Source organism: Apiospora hydei (genome assembly GCF_038363865.1).
Source record: "Apiospora hydei strain CBS 114990 chromosome Unknown utg000006l_segment0_segment0, whole genome shotgun sequence".
Lineage (NCBI taxonomy): Eukaryota > Fungi > Ascomycota > Sordariomycetes > Amphisphaeriales > Apiosporaceae > Apiospora > Apiospora hydei.
Genome location: NW_027117365.1, coordinates 1,922,475 through 1,944,541, shown reverse-complemented (window position 1 = coordinate 1,944,541; position 22,067 = coordinate 1,922,475). Strand labels below are relative to the sequence as shown.

Genomic DNA, 22,067 nt, shown 5'->3' with positions numbered 1-22,067 from the left:
TCCGTACGAGAGCTCCCCAACAATCGATGGCACACAAGCACGCTGTTGCGCTGGCCAGCGAGGAAATTACTCACAACGACCTCGCCAAAACTGAAGACGACCGAACTTGCCCTATGTAGGTGGTTGATGATGCTGACGTACTGAGCACCTGCAAAAAGACTGCTAGCTTTTCCTATTGTCTGGTACTGGTCATGGGTTGGCCCGTCCCTTGAGGGTCACATCCATTGGAAAGGGAGCATTCGGTTCTTCGGTTTTGCGCGCACCAAGTGGCCACACTTGCCGGACACAATCCTCATCAACACCTGGTTGTAAGTTGATCGCGCCATGGAATCTGGAGCAGCCGATGCCGACCGACATCAGTCACTCCCTGTCATCTGTATACAGTCTCACGCCCCAGGCCGTGCAGTGCAATCGGTATCCCAACGAACACTCGATTGCTATAGTCACCAGTCGCGCGGCTGAAAGCTGAAGCTAGGGCGGCATCACTTGATGCGGCTTTTCTGCTTATATGACCCCAACCGTCCAGTCGCTGAGGGACTTTGTGAATTGTAGGATCCGACTCATCACCGGAACCCGCGGCATGCTGTTTAACCTTTCTCCTGCGGGTTTATGTTTCGTTGAGACCGAGATCGTATGGTTCCATCCAGATGCAACACCTGTAATGTACAAACTGTATAAGTCCAGATCTTGGCACTTTGTGGAAACGTGTCATTATCGTTGTAGTGTCGATCCGTGATGCCCCAAGCCGTCGTATGAAGATATAAGCGAACTACTGGGAATACCTACCTACCTCTGATGTTTCAGGAGGCTGAAGGGACTGGCCGAAGTAAAGTAGAAGAACGAGATGGAGGGTGATACTCGCGGCTTTCATTCCCTTGGCATCACAATTACCACAACTTGAGAGCTATGCATACAGTGAACAGAGCACACAACATTGCCAATAGTAGGAAGGTGGAAGTGGGTGTTACCGTGTCAGACTTGAAGTGAGAGTATTCCCATGCAAGCGAGCAAGCCTAGATCCCCGCCTGCCCGCTATAAGTAGGGGAAACCGGTGCGTGTTCAGCCGATTGAACTTGGTCCCTCGAAGTGGGCCCAGCAAGTCGGCGACAGCCAATTATGGGGTTTGCAATTGTCATTTTAATCAGATTATCTGCTGTCATATAAACCTCGGTCCAACAAGCAGGGCTCGGCAACGTGTGTGTCTGTGTGTCCCGGTATTGGATATATGTTCTTCGTTTACGAAACCCGATGAAGCCCTCGCTGCTGAGATGGATCTGGCGCCATTCAGCACCGGACTATATCGATACATACTGTATGTAATGTACATTATCGATCAATCTGATACCAGCCCGGAGGTCTTGCACCCACCCACACACACACTCTCTCTCCTTTACATGTAGCCTGGCTGGGCTAGTGCGACCCATTCTTGATAACCGAACCAGACGGATCTTATCACGTCCAGGCACTTGCAGGCGACCCTCAAAAGATTGCCAGATAAAAAGGCTTGGCACTTGGGAGGGTGTCCTGTCAGATTCGAGATTTTCGAGGCCTAGGCATGTCACCTAAATAGGGGTGACCCTACGTGTATGTTCTACCTACTCCCCCAGCATCTCCCGTTACGGGCAATACTCTGGGTTTTTTGATAATCGGCATCATCTTAGCGAGGAATCGCTGTGCTTTGCGAATCTTGCCCTGCATAGATAGCACAGGGGAGACAGACACACGATCCATGCCCCTATTCTATCAGATGATCCCGAAGAACGTATCATGGAAATAGCTTGTGTGTACATTGATGTATGCACTGCACCTACCAGGTAATGGACCAACCTTAAGGCCAGCCAGAGGGAGATATGGGAGATGTCCCGTTTGATCTCTGCTGTGCACACGGTAGATGGACCCGATGCTGGGGGACTCGCCTAGACCCATGCTAACTCAACGACAGGGGGCCTTTGGGGGCCTTTGTTCCCCTGCAGCCCCCTTTCTGGCCAATCAGAGCGGTTCGAATTCAAATCATCTTACCACCGAACGCCGACTCCGGGCTTAGCCCACGCGGACAGAGCACTTCTGCACTGTCGTCTCGTCCAGAGCCAGAGCCAGAACCAGAGACAGCAGCCAGTCGACTGATCCCAAGTGCTTTCATAGAGGCTCTGACGGTTCGGTCCGGTCTGTAACAATCCAAGGTAGACAGTGGCTCGCCCAGGTTTGATGCCAGTGCTGTAATTTTATACTTCCGACCCTGAGTAGTGCTGGCCCCAAAGCTTCTTTCCCAAGTGCCTTCAGCTGTCCCGTCCCCGTCTGATCTGGAGAACCTGAGTCGAGGTGGCGGAGTGCGGACAGACTTCACTCCTGCCTACCCGCTTGGTGCATGTCTGCCTGCCTGCCTGCTGCCTGCCTGCCTTATTGCATCCTCTGGAGAAAGCATTGGCAACAACAACCTTCTTCTAGAAGACACACAGACTGACCACACCGCATTTCGAACGCTTTCTGAAGGGAGACGCAACTCGATGCGGCCGTGCCGTTCGCATCCCTCCGTCGCCGAGCCACTCCACGCGCAACATCAATCTCTCCCTGTGTAGAGAGCAGGATACCACTCATCGCTGGTCACTACTAGTCATAAGCCTGCGCTGTGCCTCCCTCGCGCCCAAACCCTACGCCTACGTACACAGGTGCTGCTGTAGTTATCCAGGTAGCCGACGATACTTGTGCTCTATATATCCTCTCGATCGTATCACATCACGCGACCGACACCCGCGAAATTGTAGCACCTCGAAAAGCTGCCCGGCAAAAGGGTCTGCTGATTTCCATCAACGTCACAGCATCTGAACATACCCGTTTGAGTTCCCCGGAACAGGTGACCGTCAGATGTCAAGCCATTACGAAAGGCGACAATCACAACATACGAACATCGCTTCCCCTTATATGCTGGGTGCTGGCTCAGGTTGAAACAACAGTGCAGCACGATGGAAGTCGCCCGCCAATCAAACCAAAATAATCCAATGGAAGGCTCTGCTTCAGGTCGCACTGCCCTCCCTTCTCGTCTCACGGCGTCGAGGAGAACGCGCAGCCAATGGACACCAGCGACTATCGCTATGCATCTTCAACCGGATCGCGTAGCCCAGCAGCCGACAGCGTTGCTGCCTCTGAAGCCAGACGTAGCCCGTCTATACTGGAAAGCGCACATGCTACCTCACCAAGTCTATCGCCGTTGCCGTATGACGGCGCTCAGGATGGAACGCCGGTGAAAGGCAAAGCAAACACGCTTGCTGTGCCAAATCAGGGCGGCCAGATCTGCAGGTAAGAGACATGCTATACTCCCCCGGAACCACTCGACCATCAGCTTACGTGAGCTGCAGCAATTGTCAGACTACACGGACACCGCTCTGGAGACGATCACCGCAAGGCGCTATCATCTGCAATGCCTGTGGTCTATATCTCAAGGCGCGGAACTCATCTCGACCTACTAACCTGAAGCGCCCGCCTACCCTGTTCACAGCTGCTTCGGGACAGGATTCTGAGGCGGCCGCCTCGAAAGCTTCTTCGCAAACGTCCGGCGCTACGTACGTTGCAGCCGACCACATGCCTACAGGATCTTGTCCTGGTGGCGGGCGCTGCAATGGCACTGGCGGCGCCGAGGGGTGTAGTGGCTGTCCAGCGTACAACAACCGGGTCGCCAAAAGTGCACATATGACCAGCTGCCAAGGGCAGGACACATCCAACGGGCAAGCTCCTGATGATGGGCCTACTCCAATCGATGTGGTTGCTCAGCAATCGCAGAACCAGAACACTGCTGTTGTCATAGCTTGTCAAAATTGTGGAACGACAGTCACCCCTTTGTGGCGTCGGGATGAGGCTGGTCACACCATCTGTAATGCCTGTGGTATGTAACTTGATATGCGTATGCTGGATATTATGACTAAGACAAGACAGGACTTTATCACAAACTCCATGGTGTCCACCGGCCGGTTACCATGAAGAAGGCCATCATCAAGCGACGGAAACGAGTCATACCAGTGACCCGAGAAGAGCAAGATGATGAGAGTGCGTCATACTCTCCAGAGCAGGAGTTCCAGAAGGCTCGTCCAGATTCGGAACGTGGGACTATGAATGCTGATGGATCTGTCAACCTCGGGCTTCGCCGCCGAACGGAACACCCCTTAACGCTTTTACCGGAACCCGTCCGCCCCAACCAGATAGCAGCACAACTACCATCCACGGATTTGACTGCGTATCATACAGCTCATACATCGCAGTCTCTTGACTTACGCGATTCGCTTATCGATGATAACCGACTAGCGCCCTTGACATCTATCTCGGTGATGAAAGACAGGCAGTCGTCTCTGTCGCCAGCATCGTTTCTATCGCCCTCACGAAAAAGATCATTCTCAGCTGCTGAGTCGGAGCTTGCCTTTAGTGATGGGGGATATGAGGGGTCGAAGCGACTCTCGTCTATCAACTCCATCCTCAACCCACCTAGAACGTCACAAAGTCCAAGTCTCAGTGCTGTGGAAGACGCAGCAGATTCGCTACGGCTATTACGGTCCCCAACTGGGACCTTGGCATCGGCACCGAGCCCAGGCGCTTACTCGGTCACGTCCACGGCCACAACCCATACCCATACGATGGAGAGCGAGAGGCTCAAGGCAGAGAAGCGAGCGGCTTTGCAGTTGGAAGCGGAGAAAATGCGCGAGCTGTTGGCAGCGAAGGAGAAGGAGCTGGCTGCTCTGGAAGAATAATGCTCAAAAGTTGGGTGAAGCGATATGCGACATATCATCAATGTAGAGAAGGCGCATGAGTTGCACACATGCCACGTAGCCAAGTTATTGATTTACTATAGACATTCAGGGAGCACCAAGGGTATATGGATAACGGTTATGACGGGCTATGAATTATGTAAAGAATCTTGACCAATCTCGCTTTAAGCGAGGTTCAATTAAACCGCGTAAGAGCTGTTCTGAGAGATAGCCCAAGAGATTACGTCCAACTGTTATATCTAGCGGAAATGGCCATGGGAGTTTTAGCCAAAAGACCCCTTCCGTTTGTAACAATGGGGTTCTATACTATCAAATGTGATCTCTTACGGAATGAACGTCACAGACAGAGAAAGACTGTACAAGAGCAATATAGTAGGCATTTGTACAGAGTTGCATACATAGCAGCGCGTATGCACAGCCCATCGGGGCATTTGGTTCTTTGTATGTGACATCCTGCCATTGCCTCGCACACACACATATATATACACACACAATAACGTGTATGGCCATCCAAGTTGCACTCCTTGCCTTGAGCGCCTATAGAATCTAATACCCGAGAAGACCCCTGCCCAACCCCACTGCCCCACACGCTGCCTGTCATCGGCTTTCCTTGGGAGCTTGTCTCAATAAACTGCCTCTTGCCAGCGAAGCCACGGCCTGGCCAAGCGCGATGACGGCCTGGCCAGCAACGCGGCGGCGGCAGCAGCAGCAGCAGCACTCAAAGTAAAGAGATAGCCTAGACCTGCTCGGCACCCCAGCCAGCGTCGGCCTCGCGCATGTTGGCCGGGGGCTCGATGGAGGGGATGAACTCGAGGGCGCAGTAGGCGACGCCGACGAAAGCAACGATGGAGCCGGCCAGGCCGCGGAACCAGTCGCTGCTCAGCAGGATCGAGCCCATGAAGATATAGAAGACGCCGCGGCCGATGAAGGAGAACATGAACGATGCGTAGCGCGACACCTGGGGCGGGATCTGGAACTCGAGGAGGGCCACGGCGGCGCCAAAGATGATCTCGTAGATGCCGATGATGAGGGTTTGACTGTTGTGCGTCGCCAGATATGTCAGTCACGGGCTGTCGCGTCTTGGTAAAAAGCCCCCACGGGTAGGCATGTATGCAGATATAGCTTGCTGATTGCAAGACTGCTACTGCCTCTGTATCATCCCGTCGCAGTGGGGGGCGCAGAAGGTAAGGGGACAGGTAGAAAGTTCGGGGTAGAGGATGCGTACACTCCGAAGTTGAAGAACTGGACAATACCGCCCAAGATCATAACGGCCGCAACCACCAGGTTGACGATTCGGCTACGCGCAAAGTGATTTGTTAGCCATCATCTCTTCTCTTTTTCGCCTCATACAAACCGCCAGAACGCAATTGAGGACCCGCGACATGACTTCGGGGTTCAAGCACTGTGCGCGTCGAGACGGCACGCGCAGGAGAGCTTTCCGTCCCTTTCGTTCAAGCGGCGCGGCCTCGCGTTGTCGTCGTGGGGGATAGATAGGGTTTCGCGGCACGGGGCGAAGCTTACAAGGAGTCGGAGAAGTCCATTTTGGCGGTTGTGTGTAGATCACTTGTACTTGTACTTGTACGTGTGTTGGCGGGAATTGGAGGAATGAGAGGGGAGGAGAAGGGAGCGAGGGAAGCGTTGGTTCAATCTTAGTTTCGCGATTTGCTGTTATGCGCGACGACGACGACGACGACTTGGGTGGGTAAGCAGAGCAGGCAGTAGTGTTTTTTTGGTTGGGTTCTCGGGATGATGTGTTCTTGCGCGCTCCGTCAAGCTAATAGAAGCACGGGTAGTTGCAGGTATCAGACAAATAGGGAGAATCAAACGGGACAAGGGGGGTTGGGACGTTGGGGGTTCAATCGGCTTGGATTGAAATGGAGCTTAGTCTTCCTCGAGAGCTGATAGGAGGGTGGAGAGTTTGGAAGCTGTTCCCTGTCCAAGATCTGAAGCTGACTGCGGGACTTGGGGACCCAGCTGGACTGCACACTGGCCCTGGACTGGCCCTGGACTGGCCCTGAGCTGTTTGCGCGACGGCTGAACCTGCTACGCTACGACGCTACGGGGCGACGCTTCTCCACAGGGTTGCCCTCAGGAAGGAGCTGGCTGACTGCCGACTGCCGACCTCATGGTTTGCGGCATTCATTACTCCGTATGCTGCTGCTCAATGTGTTCTCGGCACACTCCCGGAGGTATACAGCACGCCCCGTGTTGACAGTCATGTAAGATGGGGGATGGGGTAACCATTGGCAAAAGTGACACCTGCAATATACAATACCCCGTACTTGCGGCTTCAAAGACATACCGCGCACTTCGGCACGAGAAACGTGGTTGCTGCATATGCATGTACATATGTCTGCATTTTGATGTGCAGCACTGCAGCCATGGAAACCTACCTACCTACCTACCTACCTAGGCAGATGGAACGGGGATGACTTATCCAACGACTTGGGGCTATCGAAATCCTGCTTCACCATGGGAAGGCCAATTCGATTGTCCATGAGATCTCCCCGAAACCACCGTCGTCGACGCATGTATGAAACATCCTTCCCGACGGTATTGACCGAACCTCCGCTGTCTTGAAATCAAGGAAAGAAGGCCAGGGCAGCTAGTCGGGAGAAATGCACATGCCGACATGGATCGCCTCCCGATCTGTCGGCATTGGCAGAAGTCGCGGGCTCGCGTTCTGCGCATGAACGACACAGCATAGATGGCCCCCTAATCCGTCAAGTTATGGGAGCATCGCAATAGTCTTTGGCATGCAGTCAGGAAAAGCTCTTGCGGGAAAGTCAGTCGGCAGCAGGAGAAGAAGCCTTACAGAGTATGTAAGCTGTGTGTGATGTATGACTTCACCAAGTCTATCTTTAGCGGCTCCTCAACCTTAAACCACTGCGGCCTCTCAACAGAAGCAAAGAATTAGAGACTTGGGGCCAGCCACCTAATCCAAGGTAGGTTCTCTTCTGCCCAACCCCATCCCCTGTTAGAGCTCACTCAGCTAACATCCAGTCACAGGCTTTGTCACGAAAGCGCCACGCCCAGTTGCCTGCCTGCCACTGCAACCTGTCACGCCTGCTGCTGACCCTGTGCGGCCATAGCTTGGGAGAACTCGTGCCGAATCCCACCAGGCACGGATCCGAAACAAAGAAAGAAAGAAAGAACGCACGAAAGGACATTTTCTCTCGCCTTTCCCCCCAATGCGCAGCGGCTTTCCTGGTCCGGATGGGTGGCTGGTAAGACAAGATGTGCACTAGACTCAGATCCTCATGATCCGTGTCCGTGGTGCGCTACCAAGGCCACCATCCAGTAGACCACCAGCAGCCTACGCGGTATGCATATTAACTTTAAAAGGGCTCCTGGCTAACGGCCAAAGCAAGGCACTTGATTGGGGCTCGGTATGGGTTGGGTCAAGCCCGACAAGATTTGGAACATGTTGCCGCACTATGGGCTAACATTGATCGGTAACCGGCTGCTGTTGTCTCCCCGTTGATCACATCAATGACGGACACTCGTGGCCCAGGCCCCCGGATGCTTTGGGGCAGTCTGTCAGCAAGGAGTGCGTTCTGTGTGATCCAAACTGACCGTGGCTTGCTTCTGCGCAATGGTGTCAAGCATGGAAACACAGTTCACTCAAACCAAGATTGCGAGTGGTGGTGTGGGCATGCGAGTTTCGGTCCATGACCACCACCGTGCGATCCTCTGCTATTTCACCCCCGTTACCTTTATCATCTCAACTGGCTCCCCTGGGAATCACTCTTCGGTTTCCTGCTTCGGTTCCTCTTCCTCGCCCGCTGCTCAACGCGCCCGTCCCTCAAGGTCTGTTCTCGCCCAAAGTTGCGGTAACCCTCGTAGAATACCCTTCCACCGTCGAAGGCATTTTCTACAGGGCGAGCCGCTACATTTCCATGTGAACAAAAAGACGTTGCCGATACCAGGACCAAACACATCAGCATCATGTCGAACTGGACGGCGATAGGCTCGCCTGGTGCCTCGGGCGCACCTCAGCTGGTACGTTGGCAGTCCTATCTTGTGTTGGGCGTGATTGGAGCACGATGTCCCTATTACAATTCCCTTCAAGGAAGCGTGCTGATATCTGTACAATCAGAATACGACAAATTCTGGCCAGAATGCCCAATTGTCGCCACCAGGGCCGCCATATCCGCCCACGACTGCTCTATTGGGCGGTGTGCCAACTCCCCCAATAGATGACCCCATTAGTGCAATCCTGATGGTGTTGTTTCTTGCGGCGGCGGCTGCCCATCAAGTCATCTTCCAGAAGAACAAGAAGCGTGGTCACTTATTTGTCTTCTCGGCGATGATGTTTGCATTCAGTTTGATACGAGCAATAGCGTTGCTAATGCGCATCGTATGGGCCTCAAAGCCGCAGGATGTCCAGGTCGCTATGGCAGCCAATATCCTCACAATGGCGGGCACTGTCATTGCGTTCATCGTCAACCTGTTCTTCACACAACGCATCATTCGAGGTCTCCATCCCAAATTCGGATGGTCTACACCGGCACGACTCATGTTCCGCTTCCTCGTCGGCGGCGTGGTAGCTTCCATTCTCATGGTCATTGCCGTTACGGTTCAGTCTTTCTATACACTGGACGCCAGCGTATTAGCGAGCGATCGTGTTGCGCAGCTCTTCGCAGCTACATTTCTTGCCGTACTAGCTTTCATACCGATCCCAGTACTGACTATTGCCGCTATCGTCCCGAGACGCTTTCGGCTCGAAAAATTCGGGGAAGGCAGCTGGACCGCCAAGATGGCATTGGTACTCTTTACATCCACTTTGCTCTCCCTCGGCGCATGGTTCCGCGTGAGCACCAACTATATCCCACGCCCTCGGGATGATCCTGCTTGGTACACTGGCAGGGCTCCCTATTACGTTTTCAACTATGTCCTGGATCTTATCGTCACATATACCTACATGGCCTTCGCCTTCCATCGGCGGTTCCACATTCCTAATGGTGCGAAGGGTCCAGGTTCCTACACGGGCGAAAAGCGCCGCGTTGACGGAGATAGCGAAACCCCTTACATCTCGTCTCTCAACTTCTCCAAGTCAGCTCTGTCACTCAAAAGCCAAGACCGGTGGCTGCTACTCCAAGACCCCGTAGCGAGGTTACACTGCGAGGGTTCGATGACGACGGTGCCGATCCGCCACCTGCGTTCTTCGGGCCCGCCAAATCTCTGCCAAGGTTACCGTCAACTATGGACGGAGAGTATGATGATCTGAATCTGGCCATGATGACACCAACGTTCGCCCATCCAGACCATATCAGGGGTAGCAGCGGCGGAAGCGCCTACTACAACAGCGTTTATGGGGGCGATACCGAGATTGGTTCGGTTGGCGGTGATCTCCATGGCACCCTCGACGATATGTTGGACAAGATTGGATCTACCAGCAGAAACAACTTAAGGTTATCGCAATGGGGATACCAGGCTTATGCCGATGCTGAGCAAAGCGACTCAGGAGCCGAGTACAACCCCACATCGGGGCGACACCAATCGCGAAGTATCGCGGGATCGAGTCGCCGCAGGATCAAGCGGCTGAGCCTCAATGAAAGCTTGTCTAGCTCTGTCGCCTCGCCAGCTTTTCCGAAACGAAACTCGGTGGGAGTCATTGGTACCGCTACTACCGCCCACATCCGAACTATACCTCCTGGAAGTGCTTCCCATAGCCATAGCCCAAGCAACTCTAGCAGCTACGTCGCCAGCCAGACTCGCCCACGGTCCGGGAGCCGGTCAAGCGGCCGTTCTGGTAGTTACTCGGGAAGCTATCAAGACCGTCACCCCAGAAGTCGTGCTCCAAGTCACACCGGCAGTCGCGCAGGTAGTCGGACCGGCAGTCATGCTAGGAGCCAGCCTACAAGCAGAAACAACTCGGGATTCGGTGGACGTCCCACGGGCACCTTCATGATCGCTACCGGCAGCGTGACGCCCCGCTGCAACTCCCTACGTACCATCAGCAACACGCTTGATGTGCCCGAATCCTGGAGGGATAGTCGCCGCTACTCACTACCTGGACCAGGTGCTCCGCCTGGCAGTGGCAGCTATAGCCGCCATAATTCCGGTATCGGCAACTTCAGCTATCACAACCCGTCTTCCATCATTCGCCGCCCGTCCCCCGCCGTTGTCGAACCCAGGCGGGCTTCGCCCGACGACATGAGGAGCGAGACCTTCCACTCCCTACAGAACAGTCTTCGTAGCGACAGCAGCCGCGAAGATGGCCGCCGCAGCCGCCACAGCTCCCGTCCTCCCAGTGCGCGCTCCACATACGGCCGTGAGCGCCGGAGCGTGAGCCTAGACCGCATGGCCAGCATGAAAACTGCTCGATCACGGCGGAGGAGCAGCGCCAGTGTGCACTCGTACCATGCACACCCGCAATATCATCAACAACAACAATAATGATAGAGCCGTAAGACCTGGCTAATGATGTCTTACATCTATCTTTTCCAATTCTTTTTCTTTCTGATACACCAACTCGGCGGCGCCCCATGTTTCACTCTTGTCTTATGTGGCGCTACCGGCTTGTACTTAACTCATCATTTCTTTTGTTTGTTTTCTAATCTTTGTGATGTTTACTTTTAATCATGTATGATCAGCTATTCCAGATTACGAAACGTCATCTGCTTCGAGGTCACGTCTGCGTACCCAAAATGTGACGGGATATTGAGCCTCCGGGGGAGACTGCTAGGCTTTGGGTATCTGTTATGGCTCCCTACTTCGTTGCATCTTTCACCCAGAGATACCAATGAAATCGGCCAGATATAGGGTATAGTACGCAAAAAAGAGAGAAAGAAGTAGAGTTGGGTATGTGGTAGATTTGCTATACAGAAACAGAGGAGACGAGGCTGGTAGAGTGGGAAAGAAGAAGGTAGCCGATATACGTTTGGACAAGAATTATGAGTTGGCAGTTGCAAGCAGTTGAAGGAAGGGACAGTGAGATGTCTATTCTGTGTATGTCGGCAAGGGTAGACCAACCATTGGTACCATTACTAACATCATATGCAAACTTCAAGACTAATGCCTATTGTGAAGGAATATAATGTGCTGTCGAATCGGCCTTATGTTTGGCGGCAATGGCATATTGTCGAGGAATTTTCGAGTCGACACGATATCACTATGTTCAATAGTGGCGAGCAAGAGCTCAACGGGAAAACCTATAATCGGATTTTATCTAGTGATGTAGCAGCAGTAGTATCTCTAGCGGTCGCCCTAGGGCCATTCTGCGAATACAAGATATGAACACCACCGGCGAGCTTGACCACATGGGTCGGTCACTGGACGAAAGCCAACACGAAAGGAGTGCAGACGGCGGGGCCAGCTCTTTATGCTGCGTAGACTGTGACCCAAACCGCACTTCAAAAGTCTTTCATTTCTCGCATGTAATCGTACAGTATGTGGGTAGAATACGGCAGCTCACGTCGCACCACTTTCGTCTTGCCCTCCTGTGGGTTTTCTGTTCACTTTTCACTTTCGGATGCCCGTATCCCGCAAAAGCCATAATGTCGGCTATAGGCTGGGCAGTCAGGGTTCCCAAGAAATTCTAGATCTCATCACTGTGACAGCTGTCATAGGGCTGGTCTGATTACGGGTTGATTACAAGAAGTAATCAGGTGTGCCTATGACCATGTTAGCATTCCGGGTTTACCGCGAGGTTGGTTTGACTGGTCCGATTTTGAACAGTATCTCGTGGGGTAGAAACAAGGTAGGTAATGCGGAGGACGGGGGCACTTACGCCTAGAAACCATGGGCTCGCCCGCTCGTGGGCAAGGATCGAATTGCAGGCTGTAGTTCAGTCAAAGTTAGATCTGTCTCTCGCTTCCTGGGAATACCTGACATGCCAAAGGCGAACAGGGCGGATATAACGTACAAGGTGTATTTCAGGTGCTCATCTATCTCCATGATAGCAGCTTGGTTACCACATCTGTAGCAGTAATTGGGTGCTGGTTGCGAGGTTAGTCATGACTTACGTGCAAAGATCTAGGGGACGGGGGCTTACCTGAGAATATGGTGACGACATTCCTGTCTTGAGACCAGTTGTAGCCCTCCATGACCAGCTGGTGGGCTCTGGCAATGAGCGTTAAGCCGTTGTTGTGGTTGAAGGCCTCGGAAATGTCCTGGCCAAAGGTGTATCCAGCACCGCGAGGAGAGATTCCCCAACCGCAGCGGTCATCGGGGTCGGACCACAGCAGGTCGCACATGGGCCCTTCGTGGGGCACTTCCTGGATGCGGTCGAGGGCGCGGATGTTGTCGAGAGTGTCGATGCTGGGCGACAAGCCACCGTGCAAACAGAAAATCTGGTTGTCAATCAGGGCGGTCAAGGGCAGGTAGTCAAAGAGGTCGGTGAAGAACTTCCAGACGTTGGCGTTGCCGTATTTCCGCAGGCACTCGTCGTAGAAGCCGTAGACCTGGGTGATCTGACGCGACTCGTGGTTGCCGCGCAGGATGGTGATGCGCTGCGGGTATCGGATCTTGAGAGCGACGAGCAGAGTGACCGTCTCGACGGAGTAGTAGCCTCGATCGACATAGTCTCCCATGAATAGGTAGTTGGTATCCGGGTTCGGGCCACCGATCTTGAACAGCTCCATCAGGTCATGGAACTGGCCGTGGATGTCACCGCACACCGTCACCGGGCATTTCTAGAGAGGGCGGGCCAGCGTTAGAAGGGAAATGACTGTGCGTCCATAGGGGGTAACGGCACGAGGGACATACTACTGGCTGTACGTTGGATTCGTCTTGCAAAACTTCTCGCGCCTGGCACCCAGTTAGTCAAGTTGTCAGCAGCCGGAGGTGGCCAGAGGCGGTTGAAGGCCGATGGTGGTTGGCGATGGCTCACCTTCTCGCATAGTCTCTGGACATCGGCCTCGGCCAACTGCTTGCAGCTCATCAGGCTCTCGATCCAGCCATCGAGAGTGGGGATGGTGGCAGGCTCAGATGCGGGCATGGGCGGCGCCAATTGGGCGTCCTCCATGTTGGTATCCATGTTTGCGGAAATGGGACTGTGGTGGTGGTCGCGCAGGCTCTTTGGGTTATTGAATGTTGAAGGTGTCGTTGTTGGTTCTTCAGAAGAAGGAAAATGGCGGTCGCAGCGTTTCGGCTTGTCGTTGGTGCTTCGGGCGGTCGTGGGGCGTCAAGTGTGTGCGTGTGTGTGTGCGTGTGGTAGATAGGTGGGATGGGAGGTTGAGGTAGTCCCGTCCTAGCAGGAGAGAGCAGGGGGAAAAAACAGACAGTCAGCTCAAATGACGTTCGTTGGGTCGCAGCAGGGGGCGTCGACGCTCTTTGATTGATTTGATTTGATTTGGGGGGACTGATTGGATTGATTGATGAGATGTGCCAACTGGGAGCAGGACAAGTCGAGGCGGGCGGGCGGGCAGCGGGGCAACATTATTACCAGCACCAGCACTGCTAAAACAACCTGCTGCCGTAGCTGGTAGTGGGCAGTGGCGGCGGCAGCAGCAGCAGCGGCAGCAGCAGCAAGCAGCTAACCTAGCAAGCTTGCAAGCCTAGAACCTCAAGTGCTAGCAGGCTACAAGTACATGTAGGTACAATTGATGTACATGTAGCTTTGTAGGTCAATAGAAGCAGCATTGAATGAATGGTGCAATCCCAATCAGATGATAACCGGATGAACCTAACCAGTACCACTTAAGGAACCGAACCGAGTAATACAAAATCCATTAGAACAGGCCGAGAGAGCCGTTGTTTTCGCCCAGCACAACGACTGCTTTCTTTGCTCTGGGCATCGCCCTTTGTCTACAGGCCTCAAGCCTAATAAGCATCTTACGGTGCCTAACTTGCTAACTAAAGGTGTAGATGGGTCCCTCTGCGGCACCAAGACCCGCTTCACGTGCTACTCAAACCTCATCATCACCTTCCAGTCAATTGATGGATGCATATCGGCCGGTCTTTGGACAAGACAAGTAGTAGTACATCCGAAAGCAGGTATGATTACAACATTTCTTCTAGAAATAAACATCTCAACACTCCTCCTCGAGAATGGCAGCAGTGACATGCTTTCTCAACACTAAATACAACAGGAATCACGCTCATGCCCTTCCTTGGAAAGCCATGTATCCGGACAGCTACGCTCAGAACTCCCCAGAAGCACATGGTTTCATCGCCTCGTTATGACAGCTGCTCGCTCACCTCGCCTTACCGGCTCTTCGCCACTACTTGGGGGATCCAAGTCCCAGCCCGACTGGCCCATTTCCGTTCTTGCCTGTCGAGTCCGCAACTTCTCTACCCACCAGCTCCCGGAAGTCAAGTTGCACTTCGGCCAGCATCTCAGCATGCGCCTTGGCCCTTTCCATGCAGTCATTCCACACCTTGCCGCCCTTCTCGGTACTGCTCAACTGCCGTGCAAGAATCACATTGAACGCCTCCACCGCCTCCTTGGCCCACTTCACACATGCGCTCATCATGGTTTGCGGGAAGCAGCTCTGGAAGGAGGCTACCGTGTTGCGGATGATGCTGAAATAAACAAACGACAGCTGCCAGATGTAGAGATGGAGATCGCCTTGGAAAATGCATTGCCTAGAAAAGTGTCAGTAATCTTCATCCGGCCGGCTCGTCTTCTCGAGTGCTATATTACCTGGATCGTTTCTTGATAAGTTCGCCCCTGGCTTCCAGATAGGCCTCTCGGGCTCGATCTTCCGAGCCAAGCCGTGCCAGCCATGTAGCATTGCGTTTGGTCTTTGACTGCTCCGAGTGGTTGTCGACAAGATCTCGCGTGATCAAGCCGGCAAGCTTGGTGCATCGCTCTTCCACTTTGAAGTTGATGAAATCTTGGGCAATTGCGTTGTTCTTCAGGCCACGTGCTAGGCCCTTCAGCTTCTCGACCTTCTCAACAGCCAGCTCGATGCGCTGCAGAGCAATGTCGATATCCAGCTCATCCATTTGGCTTTCCACCCAGCGCAGATTCTGCTGCCTGCCGTCTACTTCAATGAGCATGTCCTTGATATCGGAAAGTGTTTGGAGCAATTCTGTTTTCTGGAGCAGACCAGGATCTCGGGATGCAAAATAGTTGATAGTCTCTTTCGCCTTGTTATTGGCCTCCATCTCCGACTGCAGCCCCTTGCGCAGTTCCTCGACAGCCTTGCGGATATTCAACATCAAAGTTGATTTTTCAGTGGCCTCTGGCTTCTCTGTCCTGTAGATGAATGACTCCTGGCCGACTCCGCGAACCATGACAGCATCGGCCAGTTTGGTCCTGCTACTAGAGTTGTCGCTTGTGCCGGCCATATCCACGACTTCGATATCCAGGAGAGGCCAGCATCGGTCGGCAACCAGCTTGGTTACAGGTGCACGGTTGTCACCCGGTGCGTCCATCTTCCTCTTCTTCCTAGACGCGATGAGCAGATGGTCATTGAGCAGAAATATTTGCATAGAGCGTCTGGACTTGTAAGTCGCGTTATCCAGTTCGATCCAGAACCCTGCATCCTGAACTACGTGGCGGCCCATGGAGTTGGGCAAAAACTTCTGCGAGCCCTCGACATTCTTGTATAGGGCCTGCATCTGAGAGTTCCACAGAGCGGTTCTGTCAGCAACCGAGCTTCGCTTGTCCCGCTTGCTCAGGCCAGCACTAAACTCGCCACTGAGAGCAGGCTCGCGACCGGCCGAGGCGGCCCTCAGTGCGGTGGTGTTGGTTTTCAGTTCCGTAATCAGGTTTCGCAATGACCGCATTTCGGCCTTGAGCTTCTCCGCCTCCTTGCTAATCTTGATGAACTGTGTGCGGTTTTGGTAGACGTTTTGCTGCAGATCGGTGGACGCCCGGCTCTTAAGCTTCCGTAACTGGTCCTCGTAGTCTCTGATCTCGTCTTCGGTGGCTTCGCTCAGGATATTGGCAACATATTGATCTGGAGCAAGTGACGGGTCCCGCAAAGCTCTGAGATCCACGGGAGGTGGTCCAGGAGGACGCGTACCGCCGTCACCCCCTAGAGGGCGGAGGTCGACGTTCCTTGGGTTGATCGTATCTCGCGGGGTCAAACCTGGGCATAGACGGCACGGGTGGAGCGGTGGCATTGAAATCGTTGGGCAGATTGTTGAATCGTGTCGAATAGCGCCGCTTCACTAAGTCGTTCGTCTTGCCGCCCGCAGACGGCGGGGGTCGCGGGCGTGATTGTGCTGCTCCCGGAGGCTGTGGCGGAGGTGCGCCGACCGGAAAAGGACGTCCTCCCCCTGTGCTGCGTGGCACATCGATGCCATCATTAGGAATAGGAGCCGATATCTGCCTGGGTGCGCTGATAGTCGGGCGTCCTTTCCTCTTGCCACCACTTCGTAGCGATATCTTGCTCTCGGACATGCTGGCGGTTTGTATCAGTTGCAACTATAGGTATGTCGTGATGATTGTCGCGTTGCGGTGGTTCCAGGCTGCGACAGCTGTGTGTCGCTTGTGTTGCCTCGTTATGGCGACTCTGGTTTATCGCCAACTATTTCAATAACCTCTCATTGTTGCGTGGCTCGGTATGTAGGGCAAGTCGCGACGGTGTTGGGAAACCAAACACCTTGAATCGAGTTGATTGAAGCGGTTGTCGTTGCAGTTGCTTGCTGTCAAACAACCATCCTTCCTCAGTGTTGGGACCGGCCAATTACTTAACCTATTACCTGGAGTCAAAGGGGAGGTGTACACATACACCCGCCGGGGTCTGATGCATAGCGTAAAGGGCACCGGGCGGAAGTAGCAGTACCTACCAAGTAGCCTTCCTTGCTCTTGACTGTCCTTGCTACTGTAAGGCTCACATCGGGCTCGGACTTAGTCGCGGTTAGAGTCCCGATGAACCTGGAACGCTACTGTCGTACAGAGCAGGGATCGGCCAGCAGGTGTCCCAGTGGTGAAGTAGGTGACTTTATGACCTAGCCACTGGCCTGTGGCCTGTATGTACATGTAGGTTTAGGTGCTACCACTCCCTACCAGCCCTGCCTACATGTACCTAAGCCAAGGTTTAGGTGACGGCCGGCCAGCGACCCAGAAAAATCACTTTGTAGTAGCCATTGACGTGCTGTGCTGCCGATGAAAGAAATCGAGCTCCAAACCGGCCGAAAAAAAAGCTTCTAATGCTCCCTTCAAAACCGTAACATCGACTACACACCCTCACTTCCGCCATTCTCCTCCGACCTGCTGCACTGTCTGCCAAACCTGTACCAACCACACCTCTCGACCTCCAATAGGCACTCTGGGAAAATCTGCAAACATGGTCCAGACTTCGACAATTGCGACCGTATCCGTTGCGACGGTAGCCACTGGTCTTTTGGGTACGTCACCATGCGGCGGCAAGCTCTGCTGCTTCGCACGCCAGCCCCGACACGCCCCCCTGTGGTAGCAAATGCTCACCGGTACCCATCTAGCCTACGCCATCTACTTTGACCAACAGCGCCGGAGATCTCCCGACTTCCGCCGTGAACTGCGCCGCCAAGAGCGCCGACAACAGCGAGCGGAGAAAGAGGAGGCAGTGGCCTCGAATAGGGCCAAGAGCAAGGAAGTCCACAGCGCTGTCGACCGCGCTCTCGAGGAGGGCTTCCCCTCCGGTGTCAATGAGCGCGAGGGCTACTTCATGGAGCACGTCCAGGAGGGCGAGATCCTCGCCCAAGACCGTGAGTGCTCTTCCAATTCTCCTCGGCGCCGCCGCTTCGCATAGCATCGATCGTACACATGGCTAACGCATCGTACCACAGCCTCAAAAACGCTCGAGTCTGCCCTTTCATTCTACCAGGCTCTGAAGGTGTACCCCACTCCTGGTGACCTCATTAGCATCTACGACAAGACTGTCGACAAGGTAAGTGATACTGCGGGTTTATGAATCTCCAGAGACTGCCCTTGATCCCGGCCAACTACTGAACTGCGACTAATACGCTTGGAAAATGCAGAGGATATTAGATGTCCTGGCCGAGATGATTGCATACGACAAGAACCTCGACCTCGAAGGCGGTGGTGCCAGCTCGTCCGAGATGCCTCCTCACCCTGGTCTGGACTAAGGCCCAGAGTATCACCAAACCAGTTGATATTGGAGTAGATCTCCAAACTTCACACACCACCCTGCTCTGTTTGGTGGGAGTCGTCACCAGCGAGCCAGGCAGAAGGCCGGCTCGACACTAGACGACATCCCAGGCGACTCGGTCAAGCTGTACGATATAATTTATGGCGGGGGCGCCAGGCCCTAGGATCTTGATTCTGGGGCACTCTTGTATATTGGGCTGTTTCATGTTGGTGTTGGCTGGCATAGACAAATAACGAAGTATGAGAACCACCAGTTATTCTTTTCCGCTCATCCTGTGTACTTGTGACTTCACCCGGCTGTTCGTTCACCCTGCATGAGCAGGAACTGACGCTTGCTTGGAGTGCCCCTCATGAAAATGCGATAATCCTTTGGCTTCAAACACCCATGCTTTTCTGTCCGGAAAGCTACCGAATGGCTTTGGAGTAATTTGCAATGCTAGACCAAAGCCGGCTACGATGTCAGGAAAAAGATATCTGTCTGCTGTGCATGTAGGTCATGAATGCGACAAGATGGGGGCTATCGGATAACAGTCAAGCAGAGAAGCTACTTGAGTGACTAAGCGGCTGGTTTTCTATGGAGCTCCACCAATCTTCAGTGCACTTCCAAGATTGCCCCGCCACCCCTCCAAAAAGTTCAACCCATACACCAAATTATCGACCCCCGGATACCAGCTTTTTGAGGAAGATGGCGGCCTACGAGGGGTGGACAAGCCGGCTGGAAGCCATTGGCCCAGTCGCGCGTGAGTCAAGTCCTATCACGATGCCAAGTTCTTCTCGCTGACCCATTGTCTCAGACACAATCGATATTTGGCACGCCCACAGGACGCCCATTCTCTTGACTGTATTCGGCGTCCTCTTCTCGGTATGGGTCTACATGCTCCTGACCCAGGAGAGGGAATACTCGTGGCCTTTCGCAAGATATACGAGGAGCCATCTTCAGCGCCTATCGAACCTTTGACTGAGAAAACAGGCGCACCCGTGCCTGCGCCTGCGCCCGCGCCCGCGCCTGTCTCTAAGGAATCGCCACCCAGCGGCCCCCGGCGCATCAAGGGCGAGGTGCGCAAACCAGACTCCAGGCTTCCTGTGGCTGAACCCCAAGAGAAGCGACCCATCCAGCCTCTACTGTTCTTCTCTTCCTTGACAGGGAGTACCGAGAGACTTACAAAAGGCTTGGTGGAAAAGCTCGATGCTCCAGCGCCGAAACAGGGCGCAGAAGACGAGCCGTCGATCTTGCCTTGTCGCATCTTGGATTTGGCCGACATAGACTATGATGAATACTTTCTGAGCCCCCTAAGGATTCCGATACGCCTGTGGACTACCTGTACCTCCTGCTCGTACCAAGCTACAACATCGATACGATCAACGACACGTTCCTGGAGCATCTGAAGGAGACCCACAACGACTTCAGGATTGACACTGCCCCTCTGTCAGGACTGCTGGGTTATGCTGTATTTGGTATCGGCGACCGGGAGGGCTGGCCAACGGAGGACGAGGGCTATTGTTTCCAAGCCAAGGAACTCGACAAATGGATGGCGAAGCTCACGAGTCGCAAGAGAGCGTTCCCCTTAGGCATGGCAGACCCAAAACGTGACTTGACGGAACGACTGGCAGAATGGACCGAGGGCATCCGGGATGTCATGAGTACGCTGGCAAGCACCGGCTCTCTGGGCGAGGGCGTCCCTGGCAGTGGTGATGCTGTCGAAAGTGACGACGAGTATGCGTCCGATGACGACGGCGAAGTCTTGTTTGAGGAAGAGACGAAGGAGCCTAAAAAGCTAAGCAAGTCCTCCTCCAACCTTGAAGATGTTGAAGATTTGGGCAGAATCATGAAATCTTCTGGCCAGGACGGATCCACTGCGAAGGCGCCTGTGGCCATTGACTTCACGACGTATGGCAAGGCAACGAAAAAGGCGACACAGGCTCAAACTGTAAAGGAAATGGTACCCAAAAAGCTCACCAACATACGCATCGCTCACGAAGCAGGGTTATTCCATTGTGGGGAGCCACCAGGGGTCAAGATCTGCCGGTGGACCAAAAGTGCTCTGCGCGGTCGCGGTTCTTGCTACAAGTTTTCTTTCTACGGCATCGCTTCGCATCAGTGTATGGAAACAACACCCTCCCTGTCTTGCTCGAACAAATGCGTTTTCTGCTGGCGTCACGGCACCAACCCAGTCGGCACAACCTGGCGCTGGGTCGTTGACCCCCAGGCCTCATCTTTGACGGCGTCAAGGCTGGACACTGTAAAAAGATCAAGATGATGCGTGGCGTCCCTGGTGTCAGATCAGAACGGTTTGCCGAGGCGATGCGCATCCGCCACTGTGCTCTCAGTCTTGTCGGGGAGCCTATTTTCTACCCGCACATCAACGAATTCTTGGGCATGCTGCACGCCGAGCGCATCTCATCCTTCCTCGTCTGCAACGCCCAGCACCCGGATCAGCTAGCTGCCCTGAAGGCCGTCACCCAGCTGTACGTGTCCATCGACGCGAGCAACAAGGAGTCGCTCCGCAAGATTGACCGGCCGCTGCACCGTGACTTCTGGGAGCGTTTCCAGCGCTGCCTCGACATCCTGCGCGAGAAGCGCTTCAAGCAGCGCACCGTCTTTCGCCTCACCCTCGTCAAGGGCTTCAACGTCGACGAGGAAGTCTCGGGCTACGCCGACCTCGTCGAGCGCGCTCTCCCCTGCTTCGTCGAGATTAAGGGCGTCACCTACTGTGGCACCTCGAGCAGCGCCGGCGCGGGGCTCAGCATGGCCAACGTCCCCTTCTACGCCGAGGTGACCGACTTCGTCACGGCGCTCGACCGCAAGCTCAAGGAGCGTGGCCTCGACTACGGCATCGCCGCCGAGCACGCCCACAGCTGCTGCGTGCTCCTCGCCAGCGGCCGCTTCCGCGTCGGCGACAAGTGGCACACGCGCATCGACTACCAGAAGTTCTTCGAGCTGCTCGAGGAGCGCGGCGCCGACGGCGACTGGACGCCCGAGGAGTACATGGGCGAGGCCACGCCGGAATGGGCCACTTGGGGTAACGGCGGATTCGACCCTAGAGACGAGAGGGTCGACCGCAAGGGGCGGAAAATCGAGGCTTGAGGATAAGTATACGAAGTAGAAAGTCCAAACACCCATGAATTAATAAAAGTCATGCTTCACATTTCAACATTGTGTTATTACTTTTGCTACATATTTCAATATCATGTTATGAAATGTATCTGGCATATATAGTGATATATAATCAATCTGAGTGTTGGGTCTATAGCAATGTACACAGTACGTCTTGATGAATGAAAGGAAAGTAGTACAATGAATGACAGACTGGGGTATCAATGCA

At 54.0% G+C, this 22,067-nt stretch overlaps 7 protein-coding genes across 7 annotated transcripts; 4 read left to right on the top strand and 3 right to left on the bottom strand.

The window, feature by feature from the left end:
• Nucleotides 1–3,067: 3,067 nt before the first annotated feature.
• PG997_007791 (GATA zinc finger) lies at nt 3,068–4,733 on the top strand (the record flags this gene model as incomplete). Its single annotated transcript, XM_066812106.1, has 3 exons — nt 3,068–3,294; nt 3,354–3,877; nt 3,928–4,733. The coding sequence occupies 3 exons, from the start codon at nt 3,068–3,070 to the stop codon at nt 4,731–4,733; spliced, it is 1,557 nt and encodes a 518-aa protein (XP_066667448.1).
• Nucleotides 4,734–5,487: 754 nt separating this feature from the next.
• PG997_007790 (COPI associated protein) lies at nt 5,488–6,292 on the bottom strand (the record flags this gene model as incomplete). Its single annotated transcript, XM_066812105.1, has 3 exons — nt 5,488–5,788; nt 5,977–6,048; nt 6,273–6,292. 3 exons carry the CDS (start codon nt 6,290–6,292, stop codon nt 5,488–5,490), a joined length of 393 nt encoding a protein of 130 aa, XP_066667447.1.
• Nucleotides 6,293–8,358: 2,066 nt separating this feature from the next.
• On the top strand, nt 8,359–11,153 carry PG997_007789 (uncharacterized protein; the record flags this gene model as incomplete). The annotated part of the gene is made up of 4 exons (XM_066812104.1): nt 8,359–8,561; nt 8,681–8,753; nt 8,872–9,806; nt 9,863–11,153. The coding sequence occupies 4 exons, from the start codon at nt 8,359–8,361 to the stop codon at nt 11,151–11,153; spliced, it is 2,502 nt and encodes an 833-aa protein (XP_066667446.1).
• A 1,194-nt stretch (nt 11,154–12,347) lies between these two features.
• On the bottom strand, nt 12,348–13,734 carry PG997_007788 (Serine/threonine-protein phosphatase PP2A catalytic subunit; the record flags this gene model as incomplete). The annotated part of the gene is made up of 6 exons (XM_066812103.1): nt 12,348–12,370; nt 12,487–12,536; nt 12,622–12,694; nt 12,751–13,390; nt 13,464–13,505; nt 13,588–13,734. The coding sequence occupies 6 exons, from the start codon at nt 13,732–13,734 to the stop codon at nt 12,348–12,350; spliced, it is 975 nt and encodes a 324-aa protein (XP_066667445.1).
• Nucleotides 13,735–14,920: 1,186 nt separating this feature from the next.
• Nucleotides 14,921–17,052, bottom strand: PG997_007787 (exocyst complex component exo84; the record flags this gene model as incomplete). The annotated part of the gene is given in 3 exon segments (XM_066812102.1): nt 14,921–15,284; nt 15,343–16,684; nt 16,704–17,052. The coding sequence occupies 3 exon segments, from the start codon at nt 17,050–17,052 to the stop codon at nt 14,921–14,923; spliced, it is 2,055 nt and encodes a 684-aa protein (XP_066667444.1).
• Nucleotides 17,053–17,941: 889 nt separating this feature from the next.
• On the top strand, nt 17,942–18,722 carry PG997_007786 (uncharacterized protein; the record flags this gene model as incomplete). Its single annotated transcript, XM_066812101.1, has 4 exons — nt 17,942–18,002; nt 18,096–18,341; nt 18,423–18,523; nt 18,615–18,722. 4 exons carry the CDS (start codon nt 17,942–17,944, stop codon nt 18,720–18,722), a joined length of 516 nt encoding a protein of 171 aa, XP_066667443.1.
• A 478-nt stretch (nt 18,723–19,200) lies between these two features.
• Nucleotides 19,201–21,829, top strand: PG997_007785 (uncharacterized protein; the record flags this gene model as incomplete). Its single annotated transcript, XM_066812100.1, has 5 exons — nt 19,201–19,233; nt 19,306–19,484; nt 19,539–19,800; nt 20,040–20,844; nt 20,952–21,829. 5 exons carry the CDS (start codon nt 19,201–19,203, stop codon nt 21,827–21,829), a joined length of 2,157 nt encoding a protein of 718 aa, XP_066667442.1.
• Nucleotides 21,830–22,067: the final 238 nt, after the last annotated feature.